Genomic DNA, 17,451 nt, shown 5'->3' on the forward strand with positions numbered 1-17,451 from the left:
AGCCCTGCTATGAGTCAGGAATTTTACATCACTTATCTTCCTTACTCTCCTCAGCCACACTCTTGTGCAGGTATTATTGTTCCCATTTTCCATATGAGGAAACAGGTCAGAGGTGAAAGTGACTTAGCCAGCCAGGAAGGGGCAGGGCTGGAATTGGAACCCAGGTCTCTCTGACCCCGATGCCAGCACTGCATGTGTGTTGTACTGTGTCTGTCTCTCTCTGTGGAATGCATGTGTCCTTTGCCCGATGCCCAGGTTGACCCCCAAGGCCCGCTGTCAGCTGTCTTTCCCATGTGTTTGTCCTACCCCCTCACGGGCCACATGCAGCCTGCTGCCTGTTTTTGTAGGGCTGTGAGCTAAGAATGTTTTTTACAATTTTAAATCGTTGGAAAAAAGCAAAAGAATAATATTTGTGACAGTGGAATGATATGAAATTTAAAGTTCAGCGTCTATAAATAAAGTTTTGCTGGAACCCAGCCACACTCATTCGTTAGCATATTCGTCCAATGGCAGAGCAGAGTGACAGAGAGCGTGTCACCTGCAAAGCCTAACGTATTTACTGTCTGGCCTTGTACTGAATCATACTTTTGTCAAGGAAAGGGACCATGTCCCATACTTTCATGTCATGCAGTGCCTGGCCCAGGGCCAGAACTCCAGACAGAGGAGCTGGGCCTCCTTCAAGGCCCTGCTGGGGCTACAACAGCACCCAACACAGGGAAGCGCCCTGCCAATCACACCCCAATGTTTTCAGCTCACATTTTATTCCCCCCCACCCCCTTTAGCTTCTTCACAGGTGAAACTGGTGGTTTCCAAATCTGCTTGACTATCAAAATTACCTGGGAGAGGTTTTTAAAGTTGAGATGCCCAGGCCCAACCCTAGACTCCCGATGTCAGGATTCCAGGGATAGGGCTTTAGAAATGATTTTAAAAGAGATTCCCCCCCCCCCAGGTGATCTGAGGGCTCAGAGAGCTATTTGGGAGCCACTGGGCTGAGCTCCAGAGGTCCAAGCTCTGCATCTTGTGACTGGTCCTTTCAGACCAAACCCAGTGTCCCTTGTACCCCTCTGGCTTTTCCAGGCTGGACACTACCCTCCAATGGTCTTTTGAGCCCAATCCTGATAGTTTAGAACTTCCTCAAATGTATGGGACATACCTTTACCTCACAACCAGATGCAGACACAAGATGTATCCCACAACCCGACACCCCCGAGTTCTATTGGCACAGACCTGCCATCTCTCCATTCACGTAAAGCAGATGCCAGGGCTGCTTCCAGCCCACACTGGGGCTGTGGGGTGAAGGAAACCTATTTTCCAGAAACCCCCATATCCCTACTGTCCTGCTGAAAGCCCCCGTCTTCACCTACGTCAGAGGCAGCCAGGCCTCAATCCTGCTTCCGCTTCAATCCCTCGTCTTCAAAATTTTTTTGCCCCCGCATTTCTGTCCAAAAGCCCTTCTCTGTGTGAAGGGCTTTCAACTGCTTTTCTTAGAAACTCCTTACAGCAGGGTGGGAGGTTTAGCTGTGAGCCAGAGTGGCATGGAACTGTGGCAAGTGGAGGATGTGAAAAGGGCCTGAGCTCTTGCCAGCCCTGGGAGGCCTGTGCAAAGAAGAGCTTGCATCAGTCATCAGGCCACTCAGAAATGCAGGCTCATGGGAGGGCTTAGCCAGAGAGCACGGCTTTTTCCACTGGGGTCCCCTGGGCCTGGAAAGGTTTTTGAGGGCCCAGGGCTGCTTTCTTTTTCACAGGGCTTCCTCTGCCCTCTCCCCAAGGGGCTCTCCTTGACTTGATGCCTTGTCCAGCTCTGGTCCTAAGACTGGGCTCCTGGCCTAACCCTGGTGTGAGGAGGTACCCTGCCTGATCTGTCCAGGGCTGACTGCTGGAGCCCACCCTGGTGCTATCTTCTGCAGCCTTCACACGGGGGACCCGGAGGTCTCCTGATCCCTTCACAGCCACAGAGGAGCCATCGCTTAGTTACCCTGCATCCTCAGGGAGTAGAGGCCTCAGGTTTGGCCCTGGAGGGGCCTCCATTCAGGAACCACCCTAGGAGAATCCCAGCCCTTACAGCTGCCTCCGCGTGTGTGTGTGTGTGTAGCCTCTTTCATCTCAGACCTTTAATTTTTCTATGCTTCCTGTTCTCTAAGCTTGTACTCCACTCTGGCCTCCTTTCCAGCTCCAGATGCTGTTTGTCCTTGATCCACAGACAAGGAAAATCCTGGGGTCACCCACTTCTGTTACAGGTGAAAAACTGAGACCCAGAGAAATATTGTCTACCTCAAGGACACACAGCAAATCACTGGCAGAAAAGAGAATTCAAGCCAGGTCTCCTGATTCCCAAACTACTATTTTTCCTAGGATTCTACATTCTATGGCTCTCCCACCTCCTCTTCCCTCCTCAGTCACCTCTGTACTCTCTCCTCCCCCAGGGGACTTTCAAGGGCTCTTCTATCTCCAGCCAGAAGGCATGGGATAGATAATGCCCTCCTTTCAGCATGGTGTTCTGGAGGAACTTGGTAGTGGAGCCCAGTGTACCCCTGATTCCTGATATACCCCCGAAGGTAGGACCCATGGGAAACTAACCCACTCCCCATTTATTCTGAGCATCATGGTGGAGAAGTCTCTCTGCTTCGCCATCCTCCTGTAAGTGATGGAGGCCTGATGGCTTCAGAGCTATTAAGAAAATTGGGGCCCTTGGAGCTCCCAGGGCTGGGCCGGTTTTATGAAACACCTTCCCAGAAGACCCTGGGAGAAGCAGGACAGCCTCAGACACACCCCTAGTCCTCGTGGTTATAAACAGACAGAAAAGTTGTCCTCTCTAACCAGGCTGATGGCTTCAAGAACTGCAGATGCCTCAGTGTCCCCGCTGGACCCTCCAAAGGAGGGGACTCTGGGCCAGGAGCTTTACAGGGGCAGCAAGTCTAAGTTGAGGCTGAGGTCTGGGAGAGGAAGAGGAAGGTATGGCCGCCTCCGCCCTGCCTCCAACCCCTTCACAGATTTCCTCTCTATGTAACTGACCCACACTTGTTTGAGGGGCAGCCCTCCCGTCTCAGGTCATGCAAGTGGTTTCTGGGGCCCACTCCAGGGAAGCCCTAGGCAGAGGTGGCAGGAGCAAGGAGGCTGGGAATCTTTCACAAGCAGAAGATGGTTTAATTAAGACGATGCCAGGTGGGGGTGTGAGGTTGTCTGCCACCAAGGACGCCAGTGAGGGCCTGCTGGGGCAAAGATGTCCAACAGCGGATTCCTTCCCTATCACTAGCCAGCCGGGTCTCAGCGGTGGTGGCAAGGGCATCTCAGTCCCTTCCACAAGCCAGTGCCTGGCACAGGGGCAGCCCATAGGAAAGCTCAGGTAAGGCTTATTGAATGAAAAGGGAGTCCCTCTTTCCTCCAGGAGGGCCAGGGTGTCTCCCAGCTCTCCCGGGCAGGTTGAGGTTTGTTAAGGATCATGTCTTGGTGACATCTCCCCTCACTGCCCAGTACAGTATCTGGCACCCAGTCGGCATCAGTAATTCCACGTTGAATGCATAGGGCTTTCATATAGAGAAGGGGTCCCAGAAGCTCGCCCTCTCCCATGCACACGGAGGGCAGAGACCCCTTGGTAGTCATTTCTGAATCCCCAGCATCAGGCAAACAACGGGCACTTAATGAATGTCGATTGAAAAGGGGGGTGGTCCCAGGCTCTGCGCTCCCCTCGGTGCCCATTCTCCTTACCTGTAAGACACCTGCTTTCGTAGGTGCATCTGGCGGAACCGCTCCTCCACCGGGGGCCCAGCAGCCATGCCCCAGGGTCCCTCGGGCCAGGGCTGCGAGACCTCGGCCTCCTCCCCCCGCCTGCAGCGTCGCCGCACCACCTCCTCGGCTGCCCGGCCGCAGCCAGCCCCGTCCCTGCTGGGCCCTCCGCCGCCCGGCCCCTCGGCCATCCTGTAGCTGCCTTCTTCCCGCGGCTCCTGCGGCCTTTCGGGGTTCCTGCTAAAGTTCAGTCTCCCTTCCTCTTGGGCCCAGGGACGCGAGGCAGGGAGGGAGGGGAGCGCCGGGTCCCGCACTTCCCTCTCGACGCCCGGGCTCAGACGACGCGAGCAATGAGACGCTGGGCGCTGCGCCTGGGAAAAGCGGCTGGGATCCTCCCGCGCCCTGGGGTGTTCTCGGTGGGCGTCGGGGTGCTGCGTCGTGCTTGTTGGGGCGCCCCCCGGACGGCTGGAAGCGGAGCCCGAGCGGAGCAGGAGCCGGGGTGGCGACCGCGCTTCTGCATTCGCCGCCGCTGTTACGCAGCGGAGTGTCACCTTAGAGACACCTGCCAGCCTGCGGGGTCCAGAAGGAGGGCGCCTCCCGACCCGGCCTGCTCGGTTCCGGGCACTGAAGGAGCGAGCCCCCGCACAGCAGGCGGTGGGCTAGAACACTGCCCCCGGCGCGAGGCCGGGGGTGTGGGGCGCCCGCTCGAGCCCCCGCCGCCCCCACTCCCGCTATTCCGCTGCTCAGCAGCTGCCAATCATGTCCCGTCTGTCACTCAGCGGCTGTGATACTCCCCCACCACACACTCTCGTCCCGCGCTTTCCGGCCTCGGCATTCGCAGCAGCAACGGGCAGGTGGAGGGGGAGGCGCGGGGCCGGTGACAGGAGCCAGCTTTAACCCCGTCGGCGCCGCGGGAATTTAGAGGTCCCAATTAGATTTGGCTAAAGGGCACAGGATGGGGAAGATACTCAGGGACGCCTTGAATTTGGGGATGGACCTGATTGCTGGTAACACCGCCAAGAGCTCTTCTGGACCCTGCCGGCAGGAGGACCCAGCTGGAGGTGGGTGTGGGATGGAAAACTTCCTGACCCTGGAGTCCTTAAGCCTCCTCAAGGCCTGGCTGCTTCCTATGACCGGCCTTCCGCTGAGGTTCCTGGGCCAGGGTCTCCCAGAGATTGAATCAGCCTCCTGGGTCTGGAGACGCTGATGAGAGTCCATCTTGGACTTCTTCCTTTTCCCCTCCAAATCCCATGGTTCCTCCTTGTATCACCTCCTTGTCCTTGGGGTGTTCACCACCTGAACTTTACATCTGAACAAGGGTGGGACTCTGAGAAATTATTCTCAGATCTAAGGCCTCCTGTTCACTGCCTCAGACTCATCTTTCTGAAGTTAACCTTGGACTACTCTCCCCCTGCAGATGGCTCCCCCTTGCCTATACTTTACCCCAGCATTCAAGGCCTACCTGGGTCGTCCCACACCCAGGAACACTCTGGTTCCATCCATTTCCTTCTACTCATCTGTGCCTCCTTATTCTGGGAACTGGCATCAGGCCTGTACACCATTGTTCAGGCTGTCCCCTTCATCTGAAATCTCCTTCTGCGGACGTACTTCCAATTCTGAGGCTCCACTCAAATACCTCCTCCTCTTCCAGGAAGTCTCCCTGGATGGCTCTAGTGGAAAGGCTCTCTTCTTCCTCCCAGCCCCCCTTGCCCTCAGCACCAGATGTCTAGTCAAGCCTGTGTCTTCTCTTTCCCTATTCACTCAGCCCAGGAAAGTGGGAGGGACCAGACTCACCGAGGTAGAGAACGGGCTACAAAGGGGGACAGCTGTGCCGCTCATGGCTCCTCTGACTCTCATCAGCCCTACAGTGGCCGTCCTGCTCTGTGCCACTGCCTGGAGTTGGTGCCCTTCTCTGTCCCACCTATGGAAATCCTGTCCATTGTCAAGGCCCATCTCAAGTGCCACATCCCCCGTGAACCCCTCCCTGATGCTCACTGCAAATGCTGTCTCCCTCCTTCAGCCCCATAACTATTTCCTGGGCCTCTCTCTGGGCACTCCCCCTCACACTCTAACAATAACTAACATCTCATTTGATCCTCACCACAACCTTGGGTGGTAGATATTATCATTTCCTCCATGTTACAGATGAGGACACTGAAATGTCATTCAAGTGATTTATTTGCTTAAGATGGCTCAGGTGGTGAGTGGTGGAGCCAGGATTTAAAGCCAAGCCTTCTGGCCCCAGAACTCATGCTATTTCCCATTCCCCCATGCTGGCTGCCACACAGTTGCAACCTTGAATTTTCTTGTTTCCCTCATCTGTAAGCTCCCAAAGGGCAGGAAGGGGCCTGCTTCAGCTCTGCCTCCCACCTCTCTCTGCGTCTAGCAATCCCATTGTGGCTAAATGGAATTGCATTAAACTTCTGGACCACAGGGGAGTTTCTTCCCTAAAGCCAAGTTCTAAAGATGCCCTGATGCTGGAGGAGGAGGGGCAGGGCCCTCTGGCACCCTGCCTTCTAATTGTGGCCCATCGGTTCGCCCTTGGGATTTCTAATTTCCAAGCAGCCTGGCCCAGGGTAGCCTCCTACACCATGAATTATGATAGTGCTGGCTAGGTTTGACATTCCTTCACCAGCTGCCTAGCTGCTGGGTTTCCAGGTTGGTGTTTTGTTCAGCTCTTTCCTGCTGAGCACTCCCCACTCAATCCTTTTAAAAGAGAAGCTTCTCTCCTCTGTCCTCATACCTCCCCCACTTAAGACCAGCTGCTCACTGTATTATTTTTTTATCTGTAGCTCTGCCCTTTCCCAAGAATCCAAGGGGAAAATGAAGGCCCCCTCCCCTGACTAGCCTGACCAGCTTTTGCAGCCTCTCCCAGTGGCAGCCTGCTCCTCTGAACGTCTCCAGCCTGTCAGATGCACTCAGAAAATAATTGCCAATGTCTTTTGAGTGTTTACTGCATAACTGACCTTGTGCTAAGAGCTTTACGTGCAAGCTTTCAGTTACCCCTCACAGCAGCTTTATGAGGGTGGGTACTATTTTTCAGATTAGGACACTGAGGCTTTGAGAAGTTAGGTAATGTGCTAAGGTCACACACTGAAGTGCAACGCAGATGTCAGTGCCCACGTTCTTAACTGCCACTCTGATGACAAAGCAACTCAGGCTCCTTTGGAGGTGAGTTCCCAGCCTGTCTCCTTCCCCTGTTTCACCAGTAGGTGACCCAAAGGTCACCTGCTACCTACAGCAGGTGCCAATTTGGCCTCTGGAATTGGAATTTTGCCCTGGCCCATCCCAGCTCCAGGTATTGCCCACAGCTGCTATCCTGGCTTCCAGAGTTTTGGTTTCCAGGTGTAACAAAGGGTTTATTGTGGCAATCTGAGCAGGATGACTGGCATCGTGAAAGCCATCACGTGTGTGTGTGTGTGTGTGTGTGTGTGTGTGTGACAAAGCCTGCTGCCAGGGCTGATAATAGAATGCGGAGGCTGTAGTTCCATCACTGGGGGTACATGGGGGGTGCGCCCCTCAGGGGCAGCGACACATGGCCCTGAGGAGGTGGTATGTCAACAGGTGGCTTGTGGGAGTGGATTAACCTTGCATCCTAACATAGGTGGGTCAGACTGCTTTAGATGGACAGGCATAGGCTGGTGATCACAGATGACCACACTTTGACTGGCTTGCCAAATCCTGGGCTCGCTAGGGTAGTTGCTCCAGGAAGCCCCAATGTTCCTGGACCAGGGCAAGAATACAAAACTGAGTTAGGGGGAAGGACATCTGGGGGAGAAAGGAAGGCGTGCTGGGGGGTGAGCTGGAGAGCTGGAGGGGCAGCCTGAGCTCTGGAGACAAACCAACCTGTGCTCCAATACCAACTTTATCACCACTTGCTGCATGATCTTGGTCAAGTCATTTCCCCTCTCTGAATCCCACTTTCTTCATCTGTAAAAATACTCACACTTTAAGATTATTTTGATTCCTAATTGGGACGTGTATAATTCTCAGTCCAGTGCCTGGCATGCAGTAATTAGTCAAAATGGGAGTATAAAGGGCGAGATTTCAAGTCCTTTGAATCAGGAGCTAGTTCTTGTTTGTGCTATAATGCTAGAAATGTGCTATGCAACCCCATAAATATTTGTTGAATGAATGAATGAATGGCGAGGGGTCACACCAGACGTCAATTTTGTTTCTTATTCCTCCGAATGACTATTTCAAACTTTCCCCTTTCCCCCAATTCAGCTCCTATGCCAAACCTCCCCATTGCCCCATCCTCAAACTTCACACCCATAGGGGGCTCCCTCAGTTTCCTGTCTCCCCACATTCTTCACTCACAGAATGCCTTCCCTTTCTCTCCAGGCTTCTCAGGTCCAAGGTAGACCTCTCCACCCCCTCTCTGAATCACTTCCTCACCCCCCACCCCCATCCCTTATTTTCCCTCTGTGTCGGCTCTTTATAGTCTAGGAATAACCAGTTGACTCTCTCCCATCTAAAAGAACACACCCAAACTGTCCTTGATCTTACCTACGTCCCATTTAGTCACCACCCTCTGTTTCTTCACAGCTGAGCTCTCTGAAAGAGCTCAGGTACAGCCCTCCCCCACATCTACCCCATCTTCAAATCAGTCCCTTCTGTTCTCACTTCCACCCAGGTCGTCTCACTTCTGCCCTAGACACGGCTCTAACCAAGGTCACTGGTGACCTCCTATCTTCTTCTCATCTTTCCCAAACTCTCAGATGGTATCCGACACCTGAGCATGGCTCCTGGGAGCTCTCTCCTCCATCAGAGGAGATGTTCTGGGAACACTCATCTTTCCTGGTTTTTCCTCCCCGATCATTCCTTCTCAGCCTTCTTGTTCAGGCCTCTTCCTCTACTGTCTCTTAATGTCCATCTTCCCTGCAGTTCTTCCCCCAGTTCTCTTCCCTTTATGCAGACCCCAGCCTTTAACATACCACCCGGATGCTGACAATTTCCTAATCTCCACCTGGGTTCACTTTTTCCCAAGCCCTAGACTGACTTGTTTATGTGAACATTCTACAGGCAACTCAAATGCCAGATATGCTAAAATGAATCCTCTTTCTCTCCAAACCTGCTCTTCCTCCTGCATTCCCTCTTGGTAAATGGACACACCATCCATCCAGGCCTTCTAGTCATACACCTACATGTCGTCCCCGGCTCCTCCCTCTTTTGCACAAATTTGATGTCAAAGTCTGTTGATAATTTCCTCTGTCTCCAGAATCTGGCTTATCTTCACTATACCCCCTGCAGAGCCCCAGGACAGGCAAATCTGATTACCTCACTCTCTAGGTTAAAAGTATTCAGAAGCTCCCCATCACCTTCGGGATAAAGTGTTCTGTCCTTCGATCCCTGAAAGGGCCATACTTTTCATCAGGGCCAGGACTAGGGTGAGGCAAACTGGGCGCCACGGGCAGTGAGGTCCCCAACAAGTGGTCAAGAGGAGGCTGTGGGAGGAAGGGGGATAGACGAGGCCTGATGGCCAGTTCTGAGGTTCCATAATTCTGTCTGGTCTTGTCCAGCTTTTCCCTGCGTGGGCAGCTGGTGTAGGCACCATCTCCCCACCGCAGCCCTCCTTCTCAGCATGAAAGTATCGTGCTTACATGTTCAAGTCCAAATGCCTTAGCCAGGCATTCGAGGCCCTGATCAGCCAGCCTCAGCTCTTAGCATCCTTGCCCTCTACCTTTCGGCTATTCTAAACTATTAGAATTTCCTTGAAGTTTTCCTGCCTTCTCCCATCTTGGAGGCCTTTGCCCAGGCAGTTCCCTCTTTCTGGAATTCCCCTTTTCTCTCTCCTGCCTACTTCCAAAGGCTTTGACATCACCTCTTCCAGGAAGCTCTTGCTGCTCAAGTCTGGGTGACGCACTGTCCTCTGTGCTGTGAGAGCACCCTTGCCGGCCCCTTGGTACATTGTATGGATTTTTTTAAAAATAAATTTTATTGGGGACCATTGGGGGACAGTGTGTTCTCCAGGGCCCATCAGCTCCAATTTGTTGTCCTTCCATCTAGTTGTGGAGGGCGCAGCTCAGCTCCAAGTCCACTCACCATTTTCAATCTTTAGTTGTAGGGAGCACAGCTCATCGACTCTAACAAACTGAGCCATCTGGCCACCCCTCCAGAGGCTCAGAGGGAGCTCTTCTTTTTTTTAAAGATTTTATTGGGGAAGGGGAATAGGATTTTATTGGGGAACAGTGTGTACTTCCAGGACTTTTTTCCAAGTCAAGTTGTTGTCCTTTCAGCTCCAGGTCCAGTTGCCGTTGCTAGTTGCAGGGGGCGCTGCCCACCATCCCTTGCGAGACTGGAGGAATCGAACTGGCAACCTTGTGGTTGAGAGCCCGCGCTCCAACCAACTGAGCCATCCGGGAGCTCAGCTGCAGCTCAGCTCAAAGTGCCATGTTCAATCTTAGTTGCAGGGGGCAGAGCCCATCATCCCTTGCGCGACTCGAGGATGCGACTCGAGGAGTTGAACCAGCAACCTTGTGATTGAGAGCCCAGTGGCCCATGTGGGAATCGAACCAGCAGCCTTTGGAGTTAGGAGCACGGAGCTCCAACCACTTGAGCCACCGGGCCGGCCGAGGCAACTCTTCTTTAATCTAGTTGTGGAGGCCGCAGCAACTTGGCCCACGTGGGAATTGAACAGCAACCCTGCTATTCAGAGCTTGCGCTCTAACCAACTGAGCCATCCAGCCGCCCCCATTGTGTGGATATTGCTTCTAAATGCATAGCTAATCTTTCTCGAGTCACTCTGTGTTGGGCCCTGTTCTAAGCACCTTCTATAATTTACATCATTGAATCCCCACAACAGTCTCCTGCATTGGATGTTAGTTGTATCCTGGTTTTACAAAGGGAGAAATGGATGCTCAGGGAGATTCAGGTTACGTAGTGTCTTAGTTTCCTATGCTACATAACAAATTACCACAAACATGGCAGCTTAAAACAACCTACATATAATCTCAGTTTCCATGGTGCAGAATCTGGGCAAGGCTCAGGCTCTCATCGGGCTGCAGTCCAGGTGTTGACTGGGCTGAGGTCTCATCTGGAGCGGGGGTCCTCTTTCAAGCTTGTTCAAGTGTTGCCAGAATTCAGTGCCTCGTCTGTCACTGGAGACTTAGGCCCTCAGCTCCTGGAGGCGGCCCCTCTCCATGCAGTTTACAACATGGCTCTTTGCTTCTTCAAGGCCAGCAGGAGACACTTGCTCTTCAGGAATAGCCCAGTCTCTCTTTTAAAGGCTTTTGCCTGATTAAGTCAGGCCCTCCCAGAATAAGCTCCCTTTTGAATGATTCAAAATCAGCTGACTGGGGACCCTTAATTACATCTGCAAAATCTCTTTACTTTTGCCATAAAAGGTCATCTAATTATGGGAATAACATCCCCTCATATTCACAGGTCCCCTCCATACTCTAGGGAAGGGGATTAAACAGGGCACCTACCGAGGGCTGACAATTAAGTTTGCAAACCTGTTGCAATAATGTTGCTAACCTTTTATGATATCAGAGGGATTATTCATTATGAATTTGTATCACCTGGACAGTTAACCAAGTTTATTATTTGGAAGTGCTGAAAAGGCTGCATGAAAAAGTTAGACGACCTAAACTTTCAACCAACAATTCATGGCTCTCGCATCACGACAATGCACCAGCTCACATGGCACTGTCTGTGAGGGAGTTTTTAGCCAATAAACAAATAGCTGTATTGGAACACCCTCCCTACTCACCTGATCTGGCCCCCAATGACTTTATCTTTACCCGAAGATAAGGGAAATATTGAAAGGAAGACATTTTGATGACATTCAGGACATCAAGGGTAATACGATGACAGCTCTGATGGCCATTCTAGCAAAAGAGTTCCAAAATTGCTTTAAAGGGTGGACTAGGCGCTGGCATTGGTGTATAGCTTCCCAAGGAGAGTACTTCGAAGGTGACCATAGTGGTATTCAGCAATGAGGTATGTAGCACTTTTTCTAGGATGGGTTTGCAAATTTAATTGTCAGATCGCATATGCCAGGGGCAGGAACTTTGGAGGCCATATTAGAATCGTGCCTACCACACACAGCAAGCAAGAGACAGCTCCAGGAGGCAAACACAGCTCTTCTTACTCGGAAGTCTGTGCCTTTAATCCAGTTCAGGCAAAGAATACCAGGACAAGAAACTGGCAGGTCTTAGGAGGACCCACTTGGGTACTTCGTATGAAGTACCTAGCACAGCACCTGTCCCACAGTAGGTACTCAGTACTTGCAGTTCCCATCCCTGAAGGCCAACTTGGTGGCTTATATGCCTCTCTGCTTCCGTACTCAGCAACGGGAGGTACCTGAAGAAGCCTTGGAGTGGGGCAATTGCAGCAGAATTCTTTGACCATCTAGTTTGAATTCTGTGTCTGGCTGGAAGAGGGAACCCAATAAAAAAGTCTTCCCATACCCCCACACCCCAATCCTCAGTCACCCCCTATCAAAATATAAAATAAACTTACCTTCTCACGCCCCCATCCCTCAGATCTACTTACCCCTCCTCCCCCAATGAAGAAAGGGACAAAGTCAGGAATTGATGCTGCATCTTTTTTTTTTTTACTTTTGCCTTCTTAAAGCATATGCTGAGCTGAAGGATGAAGCAGTTTGGCAATTAAAAAGGCCCAGCGGCTTGGGCAGCAGCAGGGGGAAGCCAGGTGAGGGGAGAACTCTTTCCCTGGCCGGGGAACAGCGAAGCCCGCACTAACTTCATAAAATATAAAACAAGGGAGGGGTGAAGGTAGGAGGGAGACTTGTAAAATACAATATCTTAGGGGATTGGCAATAATAAAAAATAAGGTTCATTATTTACAAACAATTTCTGTTCTTGGTCTCTGTACAGTGGGTGGGGGTGAGGGGTGGGTGTATGTGTGTGTGTGTGTGTGTGTGTATGTGTGTGTGTGTCTGTGTGTATGTGTATGTGTGCATGTTGATGTGTGTGTTTGTGTGTGTATGGGGGCCAGGGAGGAAGTGGTCGTGATGGTCATTATGAGAAAGGAGGGGGGTAGCCCAGTAAGTGGTTTATCTGAGAAGGACGGATGGTTGTGGGAGGGAGGGGGGGAGAATGGAGTGGTTGGCCCAAGGGAATAGTCCAAACGTGAGCGGGTAGAAAGGAGAGGCCCCAGTCAAGATCTGGGGTAAAGGGGGCTGGGGAGAAGTGGAACCCTTTCTCTGGGATGGGACCCCAGGGGGCAGGGGTACAAGCTGGATCCGGGTTAGTGAGCAAGACAACCCCTCTTCTGGGTGCCAGGGGGTATGTCCTATGTCCTGGGTCTTGGTACAGCCTAGGAGAGCTTGATGGTGGTGTTCGGGCCCAGATCCCTGGAGAGAGAAGAGAAGTCAGAGGTGATTTGTCCATTGAGGACACTCTTATCCCTCTGCAAGCTGGATCTGGACATGGAGGGATGAGGCCTTGGGAGGCTGTGGCCGACATGGGACCAGGGGTGGACAGAGGGCAGGAGGAGCTTGGGACTCTGGGAAGGGAAGGGGCCACCCACTCACCTTTCATGGAACCACTCCTTAGGGTGGGAGAAGTTGGGGCTGGTGCCATTTCCAACGACATCTTTTGGCCAGGCTTCACTCAGGTATTTGGTGGTCTCGTGGGTGCCGTCCAGATGGTCATGCTGCAGGTGGTCCTGGGGTCGCTGCTCCACTGGCCCCCCAGGTTTGATTTCCCAGCCATCTGGGGGCTCCACAGGCAGCAGGGCGCTGTGGCCATCCTCCCAGGACCCTGGCCCCTCATCGTAGAACAGGAGGCTTCGGGAGGGCACTAGAGAGGGAGCTTGGGGTGAGACAAGGTGCCAAGAGGCTCCCTTCCCATCCTGGCTACATTCATGGTCTAGTAGGTATGGACATGGGCCCTGGAATCTTACAGGCCTGGATTTGAATTCCAGCTGTAACAATTCCAAGCTATGTGACCTCAGACAAGTCATGCCTTTGCTTTAAACTTTCTGAGCCTCAGTTTGTTCATCTGTAAAATAGGGATACTAGGACCAACTTCATGTAGATGTGAGGTTTAAATGAGATAATAAGTGATTGATTGTGCATAGTAAGCACCCAGAGAAAGTAGATCTTCATAAGCAGAGGGTACCGGCCAGAGCATCTGAGAGTTGGGTTCTAAGTCCACTTCTATCACTCACTTTCTGTGAGACCCTGAATAAATTTCTTCCCCATTCTAGGCTCTAGAATGCTTTTCAGGGAAATGAAAGGAAAGAAAACCCATTTGTTGGAGATCTACTAGGTGCCAGCATTGTGCAAAGCCCTTTGACATGTATGAAATCATTGGCATTTCACAGAAACTTAGGAACTTGATGTTTTTAGCCCCATTTCACAGAATAGGTAATCGAGGTTCCAGGTTATCAGGTACGTTGTCCCACACTAGTTTGAGCTGAAGGTGAGAGGCAATCCCACTAGGATCCATTACCACCCTGCCAGCTCTCAAGCCCTGACCTCTGTGAAAATCTGTGTGAAAGGGGTCCCCTAGGCTTGTGCAATGCACCAGCTCTGTGCACCAGCCTGCTCCACTGTAGACGTGTCCTCCTCTTTGCCCTGCCCAGACACTGGGCCTGTAACCACTGCATTCACCTGGAATGAGGAGCTCATTCCTTCCCTGGCCAACTCTGACCCTGGCTTCATTCATCAACACAGGCCCCCCACACGCCCCCCAATCCCAACTTCCATTCCTTCCTCTCCTCAGGCTTCCCCTACCACCAAACGTACACGGCCCCTCTGGCCTTGGAAAAACATCCATGGCTCTCAAGACCTTGCATCCCCACCGCCCACATCCCTTAGCAACTGTCCTATTCTCTTCTTCTCAGGCTGTACACGTCCAGGGAGCGGTTGTCACTCCCCGCCTCCACTTCCTCTTCCCCTAACACTCCCCTTAGCCAGCCGCTTCCTCCCCTCAAGGCCTTACAGGGGAGGAAGTATCCCTCCTACAGGATCTCTCCTTCTCGAAACTGAAACGCACTCTCCCCATCTCCTTGCCACCTGACTGCTCATCCATTTCCTCTTCCTCTTCCTGCCCTGCCACATAACTCGCTCCTGGTAAATGACGAAGCACAGTCAGGAAGTTCCTCTAGAGGTCTACCTGCAGTAGCTTCTGCCTCTGGAAATCCATACTATTCTTCGCTGTGCCCTGTACCAGTTCTCCCCAGTGCCACCCATGCGTTGTATCTGTGTTGCAAGCATTCATACACACACCATGTAATTTAGTTCTCACAACAACCATGTTCAGTAAGTGCGGAACTGTAACTCTCATTTCCAGATGAAGAAATTAATGCATAGAAAGCTTAAGGCACTTGCCCAAAGTCATGCATGTAGCAAGTGGCAGTGGCAGGTATGACTGACTCTGAAGTGCCATGCTCTTCACCGCTCTAAAGATCTGAGTCCGTACCACCACGACCCTTCTGCTCCCCATGGTAGACATTACTGATAGACTATGGCACTCCTTCCTGTTCCTCCTGAGTGGTGTCTCAGAATCCTTAACGCAGTGTTTCAGGCAGCCGCCACCATCTTATTGGAAATGGCCCTGGAGCTGAAGCTCATTTGCTGTCCCAGTCATGAAATACTGATGGTGCTTAGCAGAGGCCCCATAACCACTGGCACCCTAATACGTGGGGGTTAGGGTGGGAACGTTCCTATTATCCCCTAAACCACCCTTAGGGGGGCCGGGAATCCGGGGGTCTGCATTGTAGTCTCAACTCCAAAGCGAACATTGAACAAATCATAGACCTTTTTGGGCCTCAGTTTCCCTATCTGCAAAATGAGGAGGTAGAATGAGATGATGAAGCCCAAAACTTGGCTCCTCTCGTGTCTGGCTTCTGTCCAGAAGTTGGAGCTGGGGGAGGGCAGCCCGGCTCAGGGCACTCACTCTGACTGGCTGTGTAGACGCTGTCAGTGGCCATGGGGTCTTCCTTCACAGTCTGCGAGCCGGAGGAGAACTCAGGGAGGCAGGGCACGAGGGAGCCCAGCACCAGAACGAAGCACAAGGCTGCCACCTGGTAGTGGAGAGAGAGTGGTGGTCAGAGCCGGGGCAGGGAGGGGCTACAACCCTGGCCACCTCTAATCCTCCCCCTCCAAAACCAATAGGTGCAAGAGGTTCAGTATTTTTCCAGGAAAGCAGCTCCCAGAGCCAACTACCCCCTCTCTGGAGAAGGTGGAGGAGGCTGCTCAGGCCTTCTCAGCCCATTGTAGGGGGCCAACACGGGCACTGCAGGAAAAAAAAGGAAAGTGGCTAATGCAGGTATCACCTATAGGGTGGAGGAATCAGGAAAGGAAGAAAGGGGTAGGTAGAGGTGAGGATTGGGGCTGGGACAGGGAGCAGGACACATCATCACACCAGATTCCCTGCAGGAGGGGCTAAGAGTCACAAAGCCCGAACTAAATAACCCCTGACGACATCATGGCTCTGCCACCTGACAAGAAGGTCTCAGAGGGTGCGGGGAGTGTACAGGCTATACATTTCCAGGAGAGGCTGGAAGAGGGACGAGCAGGGCATTCTCTTCCCCACCATTCATTCCAGAAACACCCAAGCGTACTTCCCTGTATCTCCCCAAGTCCTCCACTCCACAGGGTATGGAAGATACCTCCTCAAGAGACTTGCCCTGCCATTCCCTAGCTAGGTTCGCATGAGTCACTACACAGCCACACTGTGTTAGAATTGGTCAGGGAAGGTCATGTTCTAGAAGGTTCCATGGGCTTGGTGAAAGAGGCTGGAGTCTGCTGGAGCCAGCCAACCAGGCACTAGCATGATGTGGCCTGGTGATGTTGCCCACAGTATCGCTAATCCTTCAAAGCTCCTCCCCTAACCCCCACCCCCCGCCCCATCCCCAGAAAGCTAGCCTGAGGACGACGTGTCCTCCCGTGGCCCTGTGGCAAGGTAGCAGCACCTACCATGAGGCAGGTGCCAGTCTGGGTGGAGGCCATCTTGTAAGGTCTGGAGATCTTGTTGGTGACCAGAGCCTGGAGTTTCTGCAGCTGCTGGAGCAGGGTCCTGAGGAGGGCACAGCGGTCACCTGGCAGGCTCTGACCCAGCAGGCATCTCTGCCTCCTGGAGCTCTCTGGTGGGAGCATCTGGGCTGGCTCCAGACTTGGCTTCCACACCAGGTGCCCATTTCCGTCAAGACAGAAAAGGTCACCTCCTGCTTGGTTCCTCTGTGGTGTGGCTCGGACACCTGGGTCCTGCCTCATGGTGAATAGCTGGGTCACCCTATGGGAGCTCAGGGGTGAGCTCCTGGCCAACGTGGGGTTTGGAGGAGGGCCTGTCCACCTGGGCTGAGGTCACCTTCTTTTTCTTACCCTACATCAGCCATAGCTGAATGGACCTTCCCTTTTTTGCACCCCGCAACACCCTGAGCTAATAAGAAGGAAATGTCTGGCAGCTGTCTGGTACATAGTGAGTGTCCAGTAAATGGTAGCTATCATTTTTGTTAATTTTATTGCCGTTTTTGCATTTATCACAGCACCTGTCACACTTTGGTTATTTATGGATTTCCATGTCAGTCTCCTCAGCTAACTGTGGGCCCCCTGACGGTAAGGACTGGGTCCCATACAGTGTGGAATCCTGCTGGTACACACAGAGGGTGCTCATCCCACGCTTGGCGGACAAACGGTTAACGATCTCCTCCACTCAGCCTGGCGGTGGGGGTGCAGTTCCCACAATGTACAGCAGGTGGCGAAATAGGAATCTGGGCCAAAAGTAGATGGGTGAGGGTTCCCACTCCCCT

At 52.6% G+C, this 17,451-nt stretch overlaps 2 protein-coding genes across 3 annotated transcripts in view; both read right to left on the reverse strand.

The window, feature by feature from the left end:
• DGKZ (diacylglycerol kinase zeta) overlaps positions 1-4,279 on the reverse strand; it is a 40,677-nt gene extending 36,398 nt beyond the window's left edge. The window contains exon 1 of one of the 2 annotated variants that reach the window (XM_033119015.1): positions 3,706-4,279. In XM_033119015.1, coding sequence (XP_032974906.1) covers positions 3,706-3,914 — 209 coding nt within the window. In that variant the 5' untranslated portion in view covers positions 3,915-4,279. The remainder of the gene's footprint in view (positions 1-3,705) is intronic. The other variant, XM_033119014.1, reaches the window with a different exon arrangement.
• Positions 4,280-12,266: 7,987 nt separating this feature from the next.
• CREB3L1 (cAMP responsive element binding protein 3 like 1) overlaps positions 12,267-17,451 on the reverse strand; it is a 33,793-nt gene continuing 28,608 nt past the window's right edge. The window contains exons 9-12 of the mRNA XM_033121891.1: positions 16,619-16,718; positions 15,597-15,723; positions 13,226-13,493; positions 12,267-13,045 (exon numbers count right to left, since the gene is read on the reverse strand). Coding sequence (XP_032977782.1) covers positions 13,009-13,045; positions 13,226-13,493; positions 15,597-15,723; positions 16,619-16,718 — 532 coding nt within the window. The 3' untranslated portion in view covers positions 12,267-13,008. The remainder of the gene's footprint in view (positions 13,046-13,225; positions 13,494-15,596; positions 15,724-16,618; positions 16,719-17,451) is intronic.

Source organism: Rhinolophus ferrumequinum, chromosome 11 (assembly GCF_004115265.2).
Source record: "Rhinolophus ferrumequinum isolate MPI-CBG mRhiFer1 chromosome 11, mRhiFer1_v1.p, whole genome shotgun sequence".
Classification (NCBI taxonomy): Eukaryota; Metazoa; Chordata; class Mammalia; order Chiroptera; family Rhinolophidae; genus Rhinolophus; species Rhinolophus ferrumequinum.